Source organism: Diadema antillarum, unplaced genomic scaffold (genome assembly GCF_040938485.1).
Source record: "Diadema antillarum isolate AM-2024a unplaced genomic scaffold, OU_Dant_1.0 scf00000047, whole genome shotgun sequence".
NCBI lineage: Eukaryota > Metazoa > Echinodermata > Echinoidea > Diadematoida > Diadematidae > Diadema > Diadema antillarum.
The window spans coordinates 1,208,197-1,229,154 of record NW_027270936.1 but is presented as its reverse complement, the minus strand read 5'-3'; the positions used below and the strand labels follow the sequence as shown (position 1 = coordinate 1,229,154).

At 38.7% G+C, this 20,958-nt stretch overlaps 1 protein-coding gene across 2 annotated transcripts in view; it reads left to right on the top strand.

Annotated features, from left to right (window-relative positions):
* LOC139715380 (uncharacterized) overlaps window positions 1–5,874 on the top strand; it is a 63,862-nt gene extending 57,988 nt beyond the window's left edge. For both annotated transcript variants that reach the window (XM_071626952.1, XM_071626953.1), the window contains 5 exons: window positions 1,411–1,488; window positions 2,383–2,553; window positions 3,953–4,027; window positions 4,427–4,619; window positions 5,422–5,874. In XM_071626952.1, the coding sequence (XP_071483053.1) occupies window positions 1,411–1,488; window positions 2,383–2,553; window positions 3,953–4,027; window positions 4,427–4,619; window positions 5,422–5,524 (620 nt within the window). In that variant the 3' untranslated portion in view covers window positions 5,525–5,874. The remainder of the gene's footprint in view (window positions 1–1,410; window positions 1,489–2,382; window positions 2,554–3,952; window positions 4,028–4,426; window positions 4,620–5,421) is intronic.
* The last annotated feature ends 15,084 nt before the right edge of the window (window positions 5,875–20,958 follow it).

The following is a 20,958-nucleotide window of genomic DNA, read 5'->3' as shown; positions in this document are numbered from 1 at the left end:
CTTTGAGGCAAATCCTGTATATAGTTCATTAGTTATTGTAAATGTAAGATGTTGTTTTTTTTTTGTTGGTGTGTGTGTCTTGTTTATAGACAGAGAATTATGGTGTTCAGTAAATTGTCTATTAGTGTTTGTATGAAAGTTTATGATAAGTAAAAAAATTCAGGGATAATGCCAAAATATGCTTCAGAATGGCTGAGTATTCAAATTTCCTCCACACATCACTGATTGTTTAGACTTGCAAAATTGAAGAGGATATAAACAAAACTTTCCAAAGGAAAATTTTTGCCAAGAAGTGTGAATGTAGAAATAAGCAAATGGGATGCAGTTATTCATGCAGTTATTTTTCATTATGTAAGAAGTCTTTGAAACCACAATTCAGTTGTAGAAGTTTGTATCTCAAGTGATTATTATTATCATTATTTATTCGACCAGGTAAAGAATATGTCATTAACATCATTAGATCTATGCTTACAACTGTACTTAAAGGACAAGTCCACCTTCATATACATAAGGATTGAGAGAATGCAGCAATATTAGTAGAACACATCAGTGAAAAATTGAGGAAAATTGGACAATCCGTTCAAAAGTTACAAATATATAAGTATCTGCGCAGTCACTGCTGGAAGGGAAGACTACTACAGTGTATGATGTCACATGCGTACAACTATATAAGGAATATAAAGAGATTTTCACAAAACTCTACTTTTTAAATAAAGTGCACATTTCTTCGACTTGCTACTGATGTATGTTAAGGGTAATATTATTCCCCCTGCCTTCTGAAAGAGAGAAGTCGAGTGTTCTTTTGTTATGCGAGAAAAATGGAAATATGTTTAATTTTCTTTATTCTTTCTTTATATCGTTGTACTCCTGTGACATCACAAGCTATAGCAGTCTTTTCATCCAGCCGTGACTGAGCAGAAACTTCACAAATTAATAACTTTTTAACGGATTGTCTGATTTTGATCAAACTCTCACTGATGTGTTCTACTAATGTTGCTGCATTCACTCAACCCACATGTCTATGAAGGTGAACTTGTCCTTAAACACACTTTTCAGACCATGTCATCTTTATGTGATTGCCAATGAAGAGCAAGGCTTTGTTCATAATTAGTTGATGATACAAAACAAAAACAGGGAAATGTTTTACTTGGGCTGTGGCCTTCAATCGGACTGTGTTATTTGACATCACATGTTGTCATGGCATGTCATGTGCTTCTTGTGAACTTTGTATGTGCTTTGTTCCTTTGTAATGAGTTTCAATATGCACAAATGTACAGAGATGTTCATACAACTGTATGCCAGTGGAGACGCAGAAGGGTATTATTACAGTGCCAGTTCTTTGGAGTTACTGCCCTCTTGCTTCTCATTAGTCGCTGCTATCATTTTCTCTTTGTTCTTTGTGATTCACAGAGTTGGCTTCCAAAGGAATCACAAGTGCACCATCTGCTGAAACGCTCAACACACTCATGCAAGCGACACTCAAGCAAGGTGGGTGCGATCAGAAGGATATCAGGTTCTATTCCAACTCTGTAAGGCCTTCAAATACTTTAATTGGTTTCCAAGCAACTGTAAGACTTATATCTGTCATCATCCACTGCCTTGATTACCATGTGTAGAGCATTTCTGCAATAAATCACAACTTCATTTATTTATTATTTTATTATTCATTTATTATTCTTTTTTAAGGGGTCCAGGGGAGCATTTCATGAAGCATTTTGTCAGATATTTTTTTCTGACAAAATGTTACAAGCTACTGATATCCTAGCATCTGATTGGCTGAGAGGAAATTAGTCTGACACATTTGTCACATAAAAGACTAAATGCATTCCACAGAGATTTCTTTTCATCGGTCACTCATCTGAAGCAAAGATTGTTGCTTCTGGCAACCCACCAAGGTGTGTCAGGTCGCAGTCTGATGAATCCAACGTGTGTTGGTCGACTATCGGGTCAGTGTCAGACATGTCACGCGTGATCCTCGTCAGACGGTCTTTCCTCAACAGATCACTCCAGGCATGTCCAACACTGAACTGATGGTCGACCAACACAAGTCGGATTCAAGAGACTGCCATTTGATACACTTCATTGGGTGGCAGGGAGCAACAGGCTTTACTTTTTAGGAGTGACCAATGAGAAAAAATCTGTGGAATGGCAGTAATACAGCTACCCCCCTTCAAGCAGCAAGCCATGATTTTTTGTTTTGTTTTGTTTCTCTTAGAAGTAACAACTCTCTGTCATTTTGAGATAAAGAATAACATTTGATGTATCCTCACGGAATAAACCCATTGAATTAATCATAACAGGTTTACACAACTGCTGTGGATCTGATTTTGATGAGAGAAATGACTATAGTACTTTGTTTGCTTTCTATGTTTTACATCACAGCTGATTCCAACCAAGTACTTTCAATTCCGTCACCTCAATTTATCTTCGAGCCACCTACTGAAGGTAACATGGACCTCAGCTATGAGCTCTCAATGTCGGCCGCAAATCACCACCTACATCTTAACCGCCATGAAATCAAAGAGCACAAAAGGCATAAAAAGTCCAAGAAAAGTAAGTAAACCACTGTACAGAGGTCTGCCTTCTTCATGCCCACCCATTTCCTTTCTCTTCTTTTCATTATTCTTCTTTAGTTCCTCTTAATACTGGCACTGATCTTTCTCCTCCTTACATCTTCGTATCCTTTGCCTCTTTCTGTGTACCTTCTATTTATTCCCCTCCTCCATTTTCTGACCCTATTTGCCCTCTCTCTTCTCTGCCCCCTTCCTCCTCTCCCTCACCTCTTCCACACAGCCACCTCCTCCCCTATGCACAGCCATGTCCTCCCCCTCTCACACAGCCACCTGCTACTACTCCTCTCCCTCCCACACTTCCTCCTCCTTCTCCTCCCCCTTACACACAGCCACCTCCTCCCTATTCCACACCACTACATCATCATCCTCCCCCTCCCACACAGCCACCTTTCCCCCTCCCCCTTCAAGACTACAACCCCCTCCTTCTCCCCCTCCCACACCACCACCTTCTCCCCCTCCAACACAGCCACCTTTTCCCCCTCCAACACAGCCACCTTTTCCCCCTCCAACACAGCCACCTTTTCCCCTTCCAACACAGCCACCTTTTCCCCCTCCAACACAGCCACCTTCTCCCTCCCACACAGCCACCTCCCCCTCCCCCTCTCACACAGGAACCTCTTCCCCTTCCTCCTCCTCCCCTCACACTACCACCTCCTCCTTTTTCCCCTCTGACACATCCATCTCCTCCCCCTCCCACACAGCCACCTGCCCCCCTCCCCTCCCCCCCCCCCCCACACACACCCCTCTACCTTCTTTACTCTTCTCCTTGATCTCCTCTACATCCTCTTTCCTTCTCCTACTCCACTACCTTCTTCTTTACCTTCTCTGCATATCCCTCTCAGCTGGTAACTCATATATGCGTCTGTATCAGCCCGAGCCTTTTCTGATTTTTTTTAATTGATTCACTCTATGTTTCTGATTGCACTACTCTTGTTTAAATAATTTTCTCTGTTAAGTATATTCTCTGTGTTGAGGGTTTTCTTGAGGAAAATGAAATAAACCAAAATAAAGTTCTCTACCAGTGTAAATAAATTCAACATGTTTTACCACAAAGTGTTTTTCTTTTTCAGTCTTAAAACTCAGTCACTGTATTGCATACGTTGTATTTCTATCAGATTGTCAGAAGAAATCGGCCACTAGCAATGCCAGTACTTCAAAAGGAATTGCGTATCATAATATCAGTGCACCTCAGATTCAATAAGTGCCATTTGAAATGGCGCAGATCAAGTTATCTGTAGAATAGAGGAAACGTTCAGTGCTTTAAAATGATTCAAAAATATTTATGTATGGTTGCATGATGACAACAAGACTTCTCTTCATGGCAATAGCATCAATTTCTACATTTCATTACATTGTCTGTATATTGATATGTTGTGCAGGTCGGAAGCCCAAAATCAAGTCGGAATCTCCCCTTCAACTGTCAAATGGAGGAATAAGAAAGAAGCCCAAAGACAGTGAGTAATCTGATGGGAAAGGGGGGGGGGGGGCAAAACAGAGTATAAGCAAAGGAGCCTTCAAAGAGGAAATCCACCACAAAAATAATCAAACCTCAAAAGAAGGAGAAAAATATTCCCTACCAAACGATACAAAAATTACAAAAATCAGATAAGAAATAAGGAAGATCTGACATTTTGAAATTTTACATTTTTTGCGGAAAACATTTCTTGATCACATGATCAGTCCACATGATCAATTCACATGACCAGAGTCCAGTGAAGAATTTACTTCTTCCTTTTGGAAATTAAGGTTGACAATGCATTAAACCTCGAGACCCTGAAGGATTCAGAGGGTAACCCTCTACCTCAATATTGATGTTGCCCTTTCACTGCCACTCATACCCTTATTTTGCACAGCACATACGACATACCTGTGGGAGTTCCTCCTAGAGTTGCTGCAGAACTCAGAGACGTGTCCGCGCTACATCAAATGGACAAGCCGTGAGCAGGGCATCTTCAAACTCGTCGACTCCAAGGCCGTTTCCAAGTTATGGGGCCAGCACAAGAACAAGCCGGACATGAATTACGAGACAATGGGCAGAGCCCTGAGGTGAGAGTCGAGCAATGTCCATAAATTGTGAAATTGACACAGTGTGTGGCTAATGAAAACTTAGCCACTAATATCTGAAGCTCCAGAGGTGAAATTGCTGGAGAACTTGTACAAGATGGCGATCACTAAATAGAGTCGACTACCATGAAAGTTGATTACTTTTTTCACTGCTCCAGTTTTAGTAAATTTTGCTTATTTGTAAATTTCACGAATGAAAGTAGTGTGCGCAAACTTTAACGCCTCCAAAATGATTGCCTGTTACTATTTTCATAACACTTCAGTCAAGCTCTAGATGCTCACAGAGTTCCACATCCTCAAATGCTGCCGGTTTGCAATGCTGATGATACCATAAGCGGCAATGACTTCAGTCCACCGAAATCAAAGTCGATATGTCTGCACCACAGACAATGTGTCATCGTGTCACTAATATCACTTTTCACCTTATCCATGCAGATTTCAGAAGTTTGCGTCTTCCAAAGTAGGTTTGTTTGTTTTTTTCTGGGTGTTACCATTTTACTGAGATTTGGCAAACCATGTATCTACCTGCCCGGTCCATAATATCACTGACAGAAAATGTTCGATCTTAAATTTATTGTGGCATTCCACAATAATGCAACAGTAATCTCCAGACTGCAAAGACCACAATGTTTGCATATTTCATGATTACATTATGTTAATACTCCACGTGAAGCCGACAAGATTTGTGTTATTTTTTGTTGTTGTTGCAACTACTCATAGCATTAACGAGTACGATGATTTCCCTACAAAATATATTTTGTACTTTGTACTTTTGTCATTGCAGATACTACTACCAAAGGGGGATTCTATCCAAGGTGGATGGACAACGACTGGTGTACAAATTCTGTGAAATCCCAAAAAACATTCGTGAAATTGACTGCAGTTGAGAACAGCACAACGCTATCAACCTGGACTAATAGCACGGGCCCACTTCCATTTCTGCCTGACCGATCTGACATTGCTTCTCCAGAGATTCCAGATTATATGTATATATATACGTATATATGATTATATACATATAGATATATATAGAAAGATATATGTCTATGAAATATACTTGACAGAGCTTTCATGGTCTATTGCCAAGTTTCAGGACAAAGTTGTGTCGTGGATGAGTATGTTTTGCGAACATTCGACTGGAATCAAGCCCCGCCCTGGTGCTGTCGTGGATTCCTTGGCGGGGGAAACCGCTGCCCGTATGTATGCCTGAACTGGCTGTGGATTGCTTGAAAAGTGTTGTGCTGGTGTGGCCATGCCAGAAAAAGGGTAGCCTCAGGTTGGGTTGTGCTCAACGTGGCAAGCCTCCGAATTGGCGGGGACTGGTGCACCCCCCGCGACAGTTGCACAAGAATTGGCATGCAGTCGGGCTCGGAATTTCACCGTTTTACACACAACAGGATGGCGCTGCTATTCATTCCCGCATTAATGAAATACGATTGACTTGACTGAAGTACTGTATGTTGCAGCACAACACCAGAGTGAGGCCTGTCCATGGACAACAGTTGTTGTGAATACATTCAAAGTTGAAAGATATTTGTAAATGGCTATTGTTGTTGTTTTGTTGTGTTTTGTCAATCATTATTTTTTAGTTTACAGTCACCCCAAATGGCATGGGGATAACAAGGAAAGGACACGCCAGTGGAGCCAACATGGGTAGAGAATTAAGGATTTAGGTTTGACCATTTTATCTAAGCTTGTCAGTCTCCCAAATTGTCTGCCAACCTGTGTTAAATCTGACCTCCGAGGGAACCCAATGTGGGAAAGAGTGGATACAGCTTGTTCCCCAATTTGCGACCATTCAATGCAATTGGCAGCACAGGGCAAAGACATGGGGTGACTGGCAGCCACTGGCATCTGGCCCCTCCTTGATCATGTGACCTCATGGTCACATGACCAAGCACGGATTTAGATAACAATACATGTTAGTTCAGCGCTTGGGTGATCAGGTGCATGACACAATACAGTGTCAGTTTACCATTATGAGGGTATAGGATGCATTATTCTCCACTTGATGATGTATGTTATCCTTAGGGGGGAAAAAAAGTACTGAAATACAGACATTTTACAGCTGTGAAAGATGTGCACGTTAGTAGTTTTTTTTTAATGGTCTTGACCAAGCTCTGTTCATGTTGATGATCAAAATTACATACCCTCATGGGGAGAATGCTTTTAGAGTCATGTGAAATAGGGGAAAAGAGGGTGATAGACTTACCTTTTTGGATTGTAGAAAACAAAAGAAAAATTTTTGTATATATGTTTTCATTGGTTATTTATTATGTTTTATGTTGTTTAGAACAGAACATTAAGTGATATCGAGTCTCAAAAAGTAGAAATACAATGGATGGATCCGACAAATGCAATTGAAAAACTTTCAAAAGATTTCCATCTTGTGTGTGTTCTTACCATTCCATGTGAGACTTACTTTGTTAGTTTTCTGGTTATTCCATTTCCAAAGCAGTAATCCCTATAATGTGTCAAGTTGAGAAGCCCAAACACTTTGTTGTCATTGACTTAGTTAAGAGTTCAGCTTTCATTGGACACATCTGGTGAATATTTGATGTGAATTATTCATCTCTTTACTCTGTAGATACACACTTGTTTGACTTGCAGTAGACCTGGCATGTTTCACGTTTATTGGTGTATGGACAGGGGCTGAAATTACGCCAAATGTGCTGCTCAGTGTCCGACGAGAATTTCTATGTGCGGCAGAAATTCATGCACATTTGTTGTGTCATAAAATGTACCAAATTGTGTGAACTCATTCAGGGAGAATTCAAAAACAACTCTCTCTTTGGATCAGGAAGATGTGGGAAGATAATGTTCGTTTTCTCACAGATGGTTTATGTTTGCTATGCACATATTTGATGATTTTACCAATGTTCTTGTGGTCCACATGGTGTACTGGAAAGACCCTAATTTCAACCTTATTATGGAATTTGCTATGCTGGTAATTTTAGCGTTTGGATTGACTTAAAACTGAGTGTGTGGGGGGGGGGGGGGGGGGGGGTTTCATTGAAGTACACATGTTGAAATACATTTTTAGCTCAAACAGAAACAGCTATGAGGTGATAGCACTTCAAGTTCTTTAAAAAGAATTGTATGCTATGCAAAATGAAAAATTATTTTCTGACAAGGAATCATGGACATGGGTAGCACAATGAAATTTTTGTTATTGTTTGTGACATGCGCATGTGACAAAGATTGTCGGGGTATGTAGCTTGGCTGTTCGGCTTTTGATTTTGGGGGAAAAAAAACATGAGGAAGGTCTTTTAATGATGTGTGTGTCATGTTTTAAATCTGTTTTAAACCTGTTTAACACTTTTTAGACTTTTTCCCCCCAGATTGAGGACAGCGAAGTTAAAAAAAAAATGTCCTATTTTGGGGTGACTTTTAGTGAGAGAATTTATAGACAGTTTTAGCACAGTAAGTTTTGTGGTGACTTGTTGAAATTAACTGCCTTTGTCCATCACCGCATGTTACATCGTTACCCTTGTGGCTTGTCATGCATGCATTGGCATTGTGCTATACACTGTAGGTAGTTGTGTGTTTGTGTGTGTGTGCCACACATTTTTTAGGGGAATGAGGATGGGGGGTTGTTGTAAATGTTCACTTCACTGCCATGTTGAATAATGTAGTCTGAACAGTTATTCTAAATCATAAATTCCTGCCTCACTCAGGGATGTACCATAATATGAGTTGAAGCCTCCCATGTCATTCCTTGGTCTGGACTTACGCATGAGCAGGATGTCATAAAAACATGAGATTTTGTCTGTCTGTTTGTATGTTTCTTTCCTTTTTGTAGGGGGGGGGTAGGGAGGGAGATGATGATTTACTTTGTCTGATTATGAACATTTGATGCACAAGATGGTGACTTAGATCCTGGGGTTAATATCTTAATTCTGGCCTTTGATGTGCTTTGTTAAGATTTCCATTCCATCGTGATATGTGAATGTAATTTTGTGTGGGAAATTTGAGCACTTTCCCCAACAAATGTATGATCTCTGTTCTGAAAGTATATGTCTGTGAATTCAGGCCCAGTTCAAACAGTGTTTTTTTGATGGGCAGAAGGGATAGATTGCGCTTTAGCAGAGTAAAAAGCTCTGTCATTTGAACTTTGTCCGAACTTCACAGACACTAGCTCATCTGTGTGTAGCACATTGCTCAATTTTCTTTCCTGGACTCGAACGATGTATACATTTGCATCCCTGCACGGAAGGATTGTGACCATTGCGAAGTGATAGTATGGTAGACAAAGTGTTTTCAGGGGGCATTGCGTTATTCCAACTCATTTCTTGCCAACATACTGAAAAAGAGACAGAAAAAAAAAAAGGTTACCTTGAATATCATGTACAAAATGTAGATGCTGTATGTAGTATGAGCAATGTATATTGACAGATTTATTTTCATGACTTGATGTCAATGATTCAACCAGTCAGTCAGATAGGATGATCCCCTTTGGAGAAGTATTTGTCCTTGAACTTGAAGCTATGAGGAATGATCATATCAGTTGTTTTGATAATATGTATCTGATTTGAACTCACAATGTGCTCATTATTTGAAATAGATACATACAGCCATATCTTTGATTGGTGACTTGGTTCATCACAGAAACATGCATGGCGTAGGCGTACTGCATAAGAGAAATGTTGATCAGATAAATTTTGCTGGATCTGTTGACAAGAGGCAAGTAGTATGCATGGCCAATGTCCAGGTACTAACTGTAAAAGTGGATATTTTCACCGCGAGTAATTTTTCGCACTCGGTGGGGTAAGATGGATTTCGCATGTTTTTAATTCCGCAGAATCAGGACATTAAATACTGGATTATATGGCATGCAAAAATATTCGCATGCTTTTATTTTTGCGCTAGCGTCTGGTTGCGCCAAATGCGCAAAAATTTCCACACTGCGAAAATTTCCACGTTTACAGTATTCTTCACTCTTGCTAAGTGATCATGATTGGATTTTTTTTTTTTTTTAGCATTAGAGTGGAGGTAATGGATGTTACAGTGTGATGCAATGTATCTTGAGAAGCACATGTGTACAATTGTAGTAAGTTCTGATGTTTTAAATGGAGTTGGTACTGTCTATTAAGTCTTGTCACAAAGAAACTTTCTCTGTAAATATGATGTGTACACGACAAAGAAGTGACTACATTATTTTTGATGCAATGAAATTTATATGTACATTTTGTTTTACCGTTTTGTGTTCATGTTTGAAAATATGACTTTGAATATGAGCAAGTGTTCCAAAGAGGAAAAGGCTCATACTGGCATAAGTAAAGAAAGTTGTCCCTGGCTGAAGTTACACTTGTAGTACACCAATCCTGGCGTTCCTTTGTTCATTGCCCACATTCCTTCCATATGTAACATAATCATCCACAAACACAAGACCACTCTTTTAGGTTTTCAGCCAGTGTACTTAATGCGGGCAGTAGTGTGGTATACTGCATAAGATATCTGACTATAGTGCATGGTCCTTTAAGGGCAAATTGCACAAGTATTATCTCATGACACTTTCCAAATTACCCACCCAACAGAAATTCTTCATGCTACCTTTTCTTAGCTGCTGTTAGCTACAGTGGCCCATGCAGATATTTCTACTGTACGTAGTGCCTCGTAGCCTATATTAAACACTGATTTTCATCCCCACTTGTGGGCCATTGACGAGTGCAGCACATTACTAAAGAGACAATGCATTACACTGCCACAAATACAAACAAAACATATGCAGTGAGTATAACTGTAGTAGATCAAGAGGAATTTTGATTTTTTTTTTTTTAATACCTTGAGCTCATCAGCAGATTGGCACTGTCAAACCTACATGTTTTTGGTTACTTTGATCAGCGGGCAACATTTTGTCAAATTGATAGTCCATTTTGCCATGGCAAAGGTTTCAACAACAGTTAGCCATGCAGGAATTGTATTTTTGGCATTTGCAATGGCTTCCTTTTTGATACATAGACAATCCATGCTTCTACCGAAGATGGGAGCTGCTCCCAAACACAAATTTCCTGAACGAATTAACATTTCTGGCTGCTTCAGGTGTACCTTTATTGCTCTTGTATGCTTGACTTGTTTTGTGTGCAAGATGCATGGTTTTAATACAAATTCAAGTGGACATCATTTGGATTTCATTGTGTTTTAATTCTACAATTGTATAATTTACATTGAACAGGTCACCGAGTTCACTACAAAAATGAAATGTGTATTTGTTACTAAAGTTTTGTGATGAGGTCAGATTGAACAGTTCGATTCACTCTTTCTGGTCTGTTCTACATCCATTCCTTTGTGGATCATTGTTAGGGAGCATCTCTTCACAGCGACAGGAATGCCCTGCATTATATGTGTTTCCAAATATTGCTTCCCTGATAGAGGCCATGCATTATTTGTGTTTTCCAAATACTGCTTCACCGACAAAGTGTGTTTGTCAATTGTTTTTAGTTCATCCTCGGTATCTTGAGGTGAGACTAGTGTGACCAATACTGGTATGATGTACAGTGTTCAGATGATATTTGTTGATTAAAAAAAAAAAGAGAGAAAATACAAGAAATTTATACATATGAAATTTTGCAGCTCTTGTCTTGTCTTTGGTTTCCATGAACATTAGAGTCCCTCCCTCCTCCCCCAAAAAAGAAGTTATTGCATTTGGATGATTGTTTTCAAAACAAAATTGAGACAAATCTGTGTACAAATGCATGTGAATGCAAGTTCACAGCAGAATGGAATGTGAAAATAGGAGGGGTGGGTAGTGCTACCAATATACCAGTACTGCTTCAGCAGTGAATGCACAAATTAACAATTGGTACATTCCTACATGTGTGTATATGTGTTTGTAAATACCACTGGTATGTTTGTGTTTATTATGTGTGGCCACTAAGGAAGTGTTGTAAGTGGTCAAGAGCAAGCTACTACAAGAGCCACAGTCCCATCTGGAGGATTACATGTAGGCCAATAAAAGTGAGTCCCTTGCTAATAAGGGCACAACCACTGATGATTGATCCAGGGACCATATCTTTGAGAAACCATGGTTTTATCCATTGAACCATAAGGTCTGGTCCTTTGGTTCACTCATTGGCAGTAAGGACACATTATACTGAAAGAGTCCATGCTATGGAGGAAGGTCCTAATAAGCATGATGTGTAACAAAAGGTGTATGTACACATCAAGAAGTGTATGCCTAAGCCAAGGGTATGTGTATATGTGCGTGCATATGTGTGTGTGTGTGTGTTTGTATGTGTTTTACATAAATCATCATCATCATTGTAATCATCATTGTAATCATCACTGTCATCATTCTTGTGAGCATGCTATGACCTTTCACAAAGTCAAACCAAGCTAGCACACATGCACATTATATACACACACCCACAAACATCCAGCACTCAGCTTTCTAGATTGCTGGTCCTCACAAGTACTCCACAGTCGTTGTTACAACAACAACAACAACAACAAAGTAAAAACACACAAACACACGATATGATTTCAGTGTGAGGTAATGTATTATAATATGGCCATGAAGGATATGCATAGGTAATGGTAAGGTTTTTTTCTGGTCCCTGGACCTTGTTGTATTCATTCTGAGAACATATGTACACAGACTCCAACCCAAAGCACCTTCTGATCTGGAGATTCTCCCGCCTGAAACCCCTAGCAAACAGGAGACTCCAACTTGATGTGTGCGAAGCGCGAAGTTCCTGGGGTTCTAGATGCTCTCTGGTGCTATCTAAGGCTTATTTTTTCAACATACAATAGCAGTAAGTAAGAAATCCTTTCCAACAGGAGACACAGAGCCAGGGCGGGAGAAATTAAATCTCAAGCGGGAGAACGGGAGATTTTGCAAAAATGGGTTTTCGGCAGGAGATCTCCTGTCGAAAATGGGAGAGTTGGAGTCTCTGTATGTGAGACAAATTGGATTCTGCATACTGGTACTCTCTCCATATGGGGCATATTACTTACTGTCTATATGGATAACATAAAATTGCTTTTCATAATGCCCTCCCCATTACCTTATCTTGATCAGCATATGATATGATTTCTGCCTCACATTTGGTGCAGGGAATTTGTCACATTTTTACACAGAATTGGCGATGCATACCTTGCATGAAATCCCAGCATACAAGTCCTTGAACAAATGAAAGAGTCTTCAATGATTTTGGCATGAAGCTCTTTTAACGAAAACATCTCTACAGTCTTCTGGATTTCAATAAATTAAGCTAATCATGTCACAATTTTCCAAATATATCACAATTATAACTGCTATAAAAATGTACAACATTTCATCTCTGTCTCATTCGGTTTTGTGCTTTCATATATTACAAACATGCAAGAAGACATCCATAGGGTTGCTTATGTACACATGTGTTATTTACAACAATTCATGTACATGACAGCTTCTACTTGTGCAACAAGGGTATACCACCATGGTACACCCAGAGCAGCACATTTGATAATGATATTAAAAACAAATGATTGTTACTGCCACACAACATAAATCTACAATGTTAAAAACCCCTTTGTTTCTACCAGTATGTGATCATAGGATTACACACAATGCATACATACAGCTGCAATACGTGGCAGACTACGTCCTCAGCTATCTTTGTGACTTACTATAACAGCTGGGTCCTGTATACGCCATACTGTATTGCGAGGTGTGTGTGTGTGTGTTTGTTTGGTTTTTTTTTTTTTGTCTTGTTTTTTGCGAGTCGGGTACTTTTCACAAATTTTTAAAAATGCAAAAAATATTCATTTTGATCCAGCCATGAATTTGATGTGCACATGAATATCTTTCCATCCATTGCTGTACTCCACGTTCACAGATTTAAACACTCGCGATATTGTCGAGAAGTCCAAACTTGCGAAAAATTAGACTTGCTAAATATGTGTCAGATACAATATTTTGCAAGGGCACAGGAAAGACATTTAAAGCCAAGAGCAGACTGCTCCACTTCAATCACAGATTGTTTTGTTTTTCCTTCAAATATCAGTAATCATCGCCGGATAAATCCATTTCTTTGTTTCCTCCATGATCTTATTGTGTGTGTGTGTGTGTGTGTGTCTGTGTGCTGCTTTTCTGTAATATATATTGACATTGACCCTCTGCGTAGGTATAACACAACTACACCAAAATGTTAAAACTGACCAGATACGTGAATTCAAAATCCATCTTTGCACATATTTCTTGCATAAAATATACTTGCATACATGCATATCACAAATACTGGCCGATAAATATAGTCCTCTTGCATGAATCTTTTCCAAGATGCAAATGGACATGTATCGTGAATTCTCAGGGATACTGAAAATGTCCCATGATGCATCTTGTTTCTTTTGAATGATGCTTCTGCAACAGAATATATGAATATATACCACAGAGGATACATCATATGCAAATCTCTCTCTGAGCTTCTCTGATTGGCTGAAAATTAATATAGTCTTTGTGATCAGACTGTCTTTTGATCACACGTTTTCGAGATGGTGTAACACTCCCTGTACAAATGTAACAATGACAGCGTTTGAAGTCATTCTTGTGAAATAAAACCACATTGTTTCTGGTGGAGACCATCAGGTTTGAGGGTGCAAAGGCACAATTACTGACATCACAGTGTAAAAATGCATCGCCTTGAGTGTGCAGACATAGTTGACAATCTTACAGGTAAAGAGCACAGTAAACAGTTACCCAAACTTTGTGCAAATGTACAGCCTCTTGCAGATACACAGCACACTATATTCCAACAACACACCAAACAGAGGAGGTTTTTTTTTTAATTCACTGCACCGATCAACTTCTATGAAGCAGCTAGCTCTGTGAGAGTGAGTATACAGGAGCAGAACGAAACACCACAACAAGAGAGAATTTGAGGTAGCCTCATCAGCCAAAAGGAGGTACAGTGTAAATGTGTGCTGGTGGTTGTCTACATTGAAATGCAGCTGTGTAATCGAATCACAAGCTTTGAACCTTACTGTGGTCTACAGCAAAAGCAGTGATACAAAGTTATTTCTTTTTCTTTTTACTTCCTCCACTTTGGATCATTCCACTATGCCACAGCTAGGTCACAATCATGGCTTTCTTAGTTAAAAAAAAAAAAAAAAGATAGTCACCACTACCTCTGGGATAATTTGATTAACATTAAGTTTGCGCCTATTCAGATAAAGATAGCCACCAGAAACCAGGATGAGTTTATATACACTGAAGTCCATAACTTACTGTGGTTGGCTTATTTGAAAACAAGCCCTGGATTCAAAGTCCATAACTTACTGAGGTTCGCTTATTTGAAAACAAGCCCTGGATTCCTTGCGGCTGTGCCAACCACAGTGTAGGGCCAACCACTTGCATCTTCACAATACATAAACACTTGCTTTGCAGATGACAAAAAAGAATGAACAAACAAACAAACAACATTCTATCTGGTGGGCTACTTTGTCATTGCACAAGAGTCATGGGTACCTTTTAGCAGCACACCAGGGAAGAGCCACATACTAAAAAGTATTTAGACATTTGCAATTCTCAAAAAAGTCTGGGTCCATGCATGGAGGTAGAAACTCTCTTTTCTACCTCCATGGTCAATGTAAGCATAAATCCAGCAGGTATAATCAGAAATCCAGACTACCCTAACAAATTTTATCCAGCAACATGTTTGTCATCAGAATAAATGTGCAGAAAGATACCGATAGATTAATGTCATGCTGTACTAAACTCTAAAAAAATAAATAAATAATAATAATAATAATTAGGACTGATACGAGAAGTGAAGTTTGTGCACTGGAATAATACTCAACCTTGTCATTCACATCAAAAATATCTTCCAACTCCCAGCATTCCTACATAATGTGTCATTATATTTTCAAGTGACACGCCTGAAAATTCAAACTGGAGCCTTGTTTGTTTGCCGACATATTTTCTCTCAACCCACTATTGTGTGCAATGTGTAATCAAAAAGAGCACAACTGCTAAACACCATTAAATCCTGACATATTTTTATCTAGCAATAAAGTGATAGCCACAAGTGTGTGACATTTTCATCAAATGTGTAGTATTCATTCTTCCTACAGCAAAAAATTAAGAAAAAATATTATTTATTATTATAAAAAAAATAATAATAAATAAAAAAAACATAAATATATTATTTTTCACTGCTCTCTTCCAACAGAAGTCAGATACATAACAGTCTTAGGTGGCCTCTGAAACTGCAGTAAGCATTTACACTGGATAAGTTTGAGCCATTGGAGAGAAAAACAAAACAAAACAAAGTACACACATTCTGTTCTCATGCTGCACTTTTCCCTTGACCAAACTGGGCTGCCTGCTGGGGAGTAAGTCATCATATTTCATGACCGATACCTGGCTTACCATCTGACCTCACCACAAAGATTCTGGAGGATCCAAGAGATAAGCATCTATTCAAATGCCATGGGATTACACCCACTACCTTCTTACACTGATGAGACGAGCTGGACTATTTCACCAGGCTGCAAAGAATTAATTGAAGGGCCATATTTGTCTTTCTCCCTCTACCGATGCATTACCATTGCGGCATGAAAGCCAATCTGCTTTCATGTCGGGTTTGTGTTCTTCCCAACCCCAAACCCTCCCCCATCAATATCGCGCTAAGGTCAGAGCACAGCCCTTGGACTGATTCCTTTTCGATTGCAATGGAAGCACACACTGAGGCATTACTTAGTAATCTACAAAAACATGATATTAAAAATTACATAAAAATGGATAAAACAACTGCCATAGCAACCATAGACACACACATACAAAATCTTACTATTGCACACACATACCAAGAGAGAAAGAGCCATGTTCTGCTATATGGATTACAAAAAAAAAAAAAAATATTGTGTGCAGTAACACATATTCAGACAACTTTCCAATTGATTATATCTTCCGTCTTATCCATCACAAAGACATGTTATTACATATTCTATGTCAAGCTCTTACCAAATGGTAGAAGCTGTTACTGGTACACTCACACATTCTCTCCGTATGAGCTTTATAAATGGCTTGATTCCCCGCCCCATCAACAACTTAAAAAAAGATCAAATAAACAAACACAAAAGAAAGTAAAGGGACAATTACTTCTTTAGGTAAGTCCAAAGAGATTGAATATATTTTTTCCAATTGTGTTAGTCACTAAGTCCATCCAAAACTACACTGACCTGTAGAGCTCTGCTCCAAGCACATTTACTGCAAGAACTCTCACTAAATCATCATCATCATCATCATCATCATCATCATCATCATCATCATCATCACCATCATCATCATTATCATCACACACACAAAAAAAATCATCATCAACAAATATGCCTTCCAAAAATCACAATTGCTTGAAACAACGCCTTAAATAAATATGTCACAATTTGTCGTACTGTCGTAAAGACTGATTTTGACCTACATAATGTAGGAACAAGTTGACCTCCAAAAGTACAGAGATGTTGTCTTTTTCTATTGGGATAGTTGCTATGGCAACAATGGAGAACACAGATCCCTGCCATGACCCCCATGAAAGCTCCGAGGCAATTGCTCACACCTTAGAATAGCTCGGACAGGTGAACCACTCGATTGTGACAAGGACTCGAATGAACACCTTTTATTGATGGTACATCCTTTCGATGCAGTAACCCATTCAATATCTTATCACCCTTAAAGGCCCCCTGACATCCATTACATGTAGACATATTAACTCCAGAACTATTTCACCAAAATATGTGTTGTAGATTTGTAGAATTTTACTTTTCCTTTTTCTCATCTGCACCCCTAAGCGCCCCGGCAGTTAAAAACAAAAAACAAAAACAAAACAAAACAAAAAACCACATAGACACAAACAACTCTCTTTCATTTCACAATGTTATCAAGAGGAAATTCAGCTGAAATAAGCATCACAATGCTCTTAAATGGTATGTTATCAATCTTGCCTTGATTTATGCACAAACTCACAATAGCAAGCAGGATAGGTGTCACGGAATTAAGCATCAGATAGTATGATAGCATAATAGTCATTTCTACATGTATGTGGCAAATGCACTATGACTGTGAGCAAAGGTATGGCAAGTGTAGAATCATATTGTACCATCCCGGTCTCAGTAATGGAAGCTGGTGCAACCAGTTTTGGTTAGGTGCACAAGAGGTATTTTTGTCCTCATTTCAACTGAATTCACTGCTGAAGATATCACAAAAGGCAGAGCTTAGTGGGTGACAAATAATGAAAAAAAAGAAACAATCTAAAACACTTAATACATTTTTTCAAGCAAATAATTACTGAATTTGTGACCTGAATACCTATTCACTTCAGCAGAAGTTATCAACACACAACTAGGATTGATTGGATGTCAGTGGGCCTTTAATGGCACCAAGGGGGTGGGGGGGGGGGGGGGGGGGGAGTAGTTGAGTGGGAAGGATAAAAGTGGGTGGGCCGAAGGTACCATTTATTAAAAAGGAAACAAAAAACATTATCACTCCAACTCATACAAGCAGCGACATCACACGCGACATTGAGGCAGGCAATCCCAAAATAGAGTGAAGATAATAAATTTCCAATTCAGGTAATCCCTCTATGCTTGAGGTTTCAAGGATTCCAATTGCTCATGTTGTTGTGCTATAAAGGACTGCAATTATTCTCAGGCGAAACCAAATGCCATGTCCGCATGAATCGCACGATGCAGGGGATACAGCCTACTCACCAATTCATAGAGATAAGGAGAAGACCATACAAGAAATGTAGTAAAATAAAAGGCTCCACACTGCTCTCTTTGAGTTTGTTGACTGTAAACAAAAATCACAGGAGAGATTAAATCTAATACATTTCTCAGTCCATTACTCGCTATACTGTATAAGCTGTTATTTTTGCAAGGGTCTAATTCTTGTGAATTTCGCGAATCACAGGTAGACCGCGAAATTTAACAACACGCGAAAACGTCACTATGCGCTAAGGTAATAGTGCGCTTATGAAGGTTTCTGTGTCAATTCGCAAAAACAACATCTCGCGAAAATGTCTATGACCTCCTCATTTGCGAAAATATCGGTACGCGAAAATAACGGCGTATACAGTACTAGCACCCTGGAGCCACAAACTAGTATCCCTGTGGCAACAACGTCTCATTGTACAGCAAGGCTCAACACACATACACACACACTTGTTTAACAAATGCAATGCCATATCATGTTTATGTCAAATTCATAAACAGAGTAGAATCCAACAAAGAAGGAATGGTGAAAGCTTCATCGAAATCAAGCACAAAATACAGTTCTAAGCTCCAGGATTTCAAAGTTTCAGAGAGGCTTCCACAGAACAGTGACATTGGTTAAGACCAAATATGCAAATTAGCTGAGATGATGACGTCATCACCTCATACTGTCTCATTGACCTACATGCCAAGTTTCACTGAATTCCATTATTTCACAGGAAATCATAAAGAAAAGCATGAATTTGTCACATCAAAATATTGTTTTAATAGAGCAATAATGCCTTTTATGGGTCAAACAAAAATGAATTTGCTAAATAATTGGACAACACAATATTTTTATAACATGCTTTTTGTGAACAAAACAATGGGAGAACACAGAGCCCATCAAAGGAGACACAATATGCCTTTTTTTAGCCATTCTTCAGTAGTTTGTTATAAAAGTTATAAGCAATGTCTACATTGCAATAATCAATATGAATTTGTAAGCACTTAAACTTTAATACCCCCTTTTTCCACAAACACAACAGAGAGCTTTAGCAGATTAATCAATACCATTACACACACACACACACACATACACACCCACACACACAACATAGAAGCTTTACCAATGTAATGTAGTCTACACTGCTTGTTACACACTACTACCGTATTCCATCTGGAGAGAATACTGTTTCAGTTTGAGTTACAAATAGTAACTTCCATAGATTCTTACATCCGGTGTCCTACAAGTAAACATCATTGCACTCTTCGATGATATCGTAACAAGTTTTCCACAAGAAAACAAGGAAGAAAGCTAAGTGGAGAATAATAATAATATCAATTTCTGGAGTGTCATCTAAGGTCAAATGAAAAGACAAAACAAAGCAGAACAAATACAATTCTTTCTCTCTACTGTTATGTTACTGCTATTGCTGCTACAGGTGTAGCCAGAATATCAACCCATTTTCTAAAGCATGACATAAAATCCCACATAAATAAGGTATAGGCATTGAAAGTGTACTGTAAAACGAGAAATGTTCACATGCATTTTAATTTCGCGAATTTCTCGGGAGCCAAGATTCGCTAAATTACAATAGTGCACACGAAAGTTCTTGTCTACACTATATGCATTCAATGTTAGAAGCAACTTGTAAAAATTTCATGCCACGAAAAAGGCCGTCTGCTCCAGTTCGCGAAAATTTCATGTAGCGAAAATATCTTGTTCTACAGTATCAAGTCAGTTTCACAAACTAGAACAAGAAAAAGAAACGGCACCCTCACTCAGTCATTCACCCTGTACAGCTCCCTGAGTTTTACCCTCAATGTGCCAATGTTACAAACTTCCATTGGCATTGTGTACATACAGGCTACCAGCAGAGATGTCACGACGTAACCATGTGGTCTAAAACATCTAAAAAAATAGAATAAGCCTCTGAAAGAATGAAGTCTCAAGGTAATGAAAGAACAAATTTAGTTAATGATGATGAAACACATGAAAAATGATTTTTTCAAATGTAATTTCCATTACAAATGTGCAGTTCTCTGACAGAGAAGAACACTACATGTTGCACTGCAGCAAAGCGTATTATTTTCGTAGGAAAGAAAAAAAGTATCAAAATGGGGTCTTTTATGAGTGAAAATTGTGTGCATTTGGCACAGATAAACTGACACAAATATTTCATTAATTTGATTTTTTTACACTTTTAAAGAACTCACTGTTTTATTATGCTGTTATCTACAATTTGTACTTCTTTTTATTTTATTTTCTTTCTTTTTTTTGCACTGGTATTATACAGTACAAAGTGCTGGTGTTAATGTATTTACTGTATGCTTTGCTGCACTGCAACACGTAGACTACTCCAGCGCATGAGTTACATCAGAAATTTTATCTCGCATAATTGGGGGCTAAATGCTATACAATATTTGGTGATACTGTGACTATCACCTAATGTGACTATCATGCAAAAATTCACCTTACTCAGAAAAGGAAAAAATACACATGTATGTTGATTGTGGAAATATCGCCACTTTTAAGGTACCTTAAACAAGTTTCACCTCATTGCCTGACGAATATACTGGAAATCTCCATCTCACCACAGAAGTCAGCAAGTCACATCCACTTATAATAATTATGTCTGACACACACATA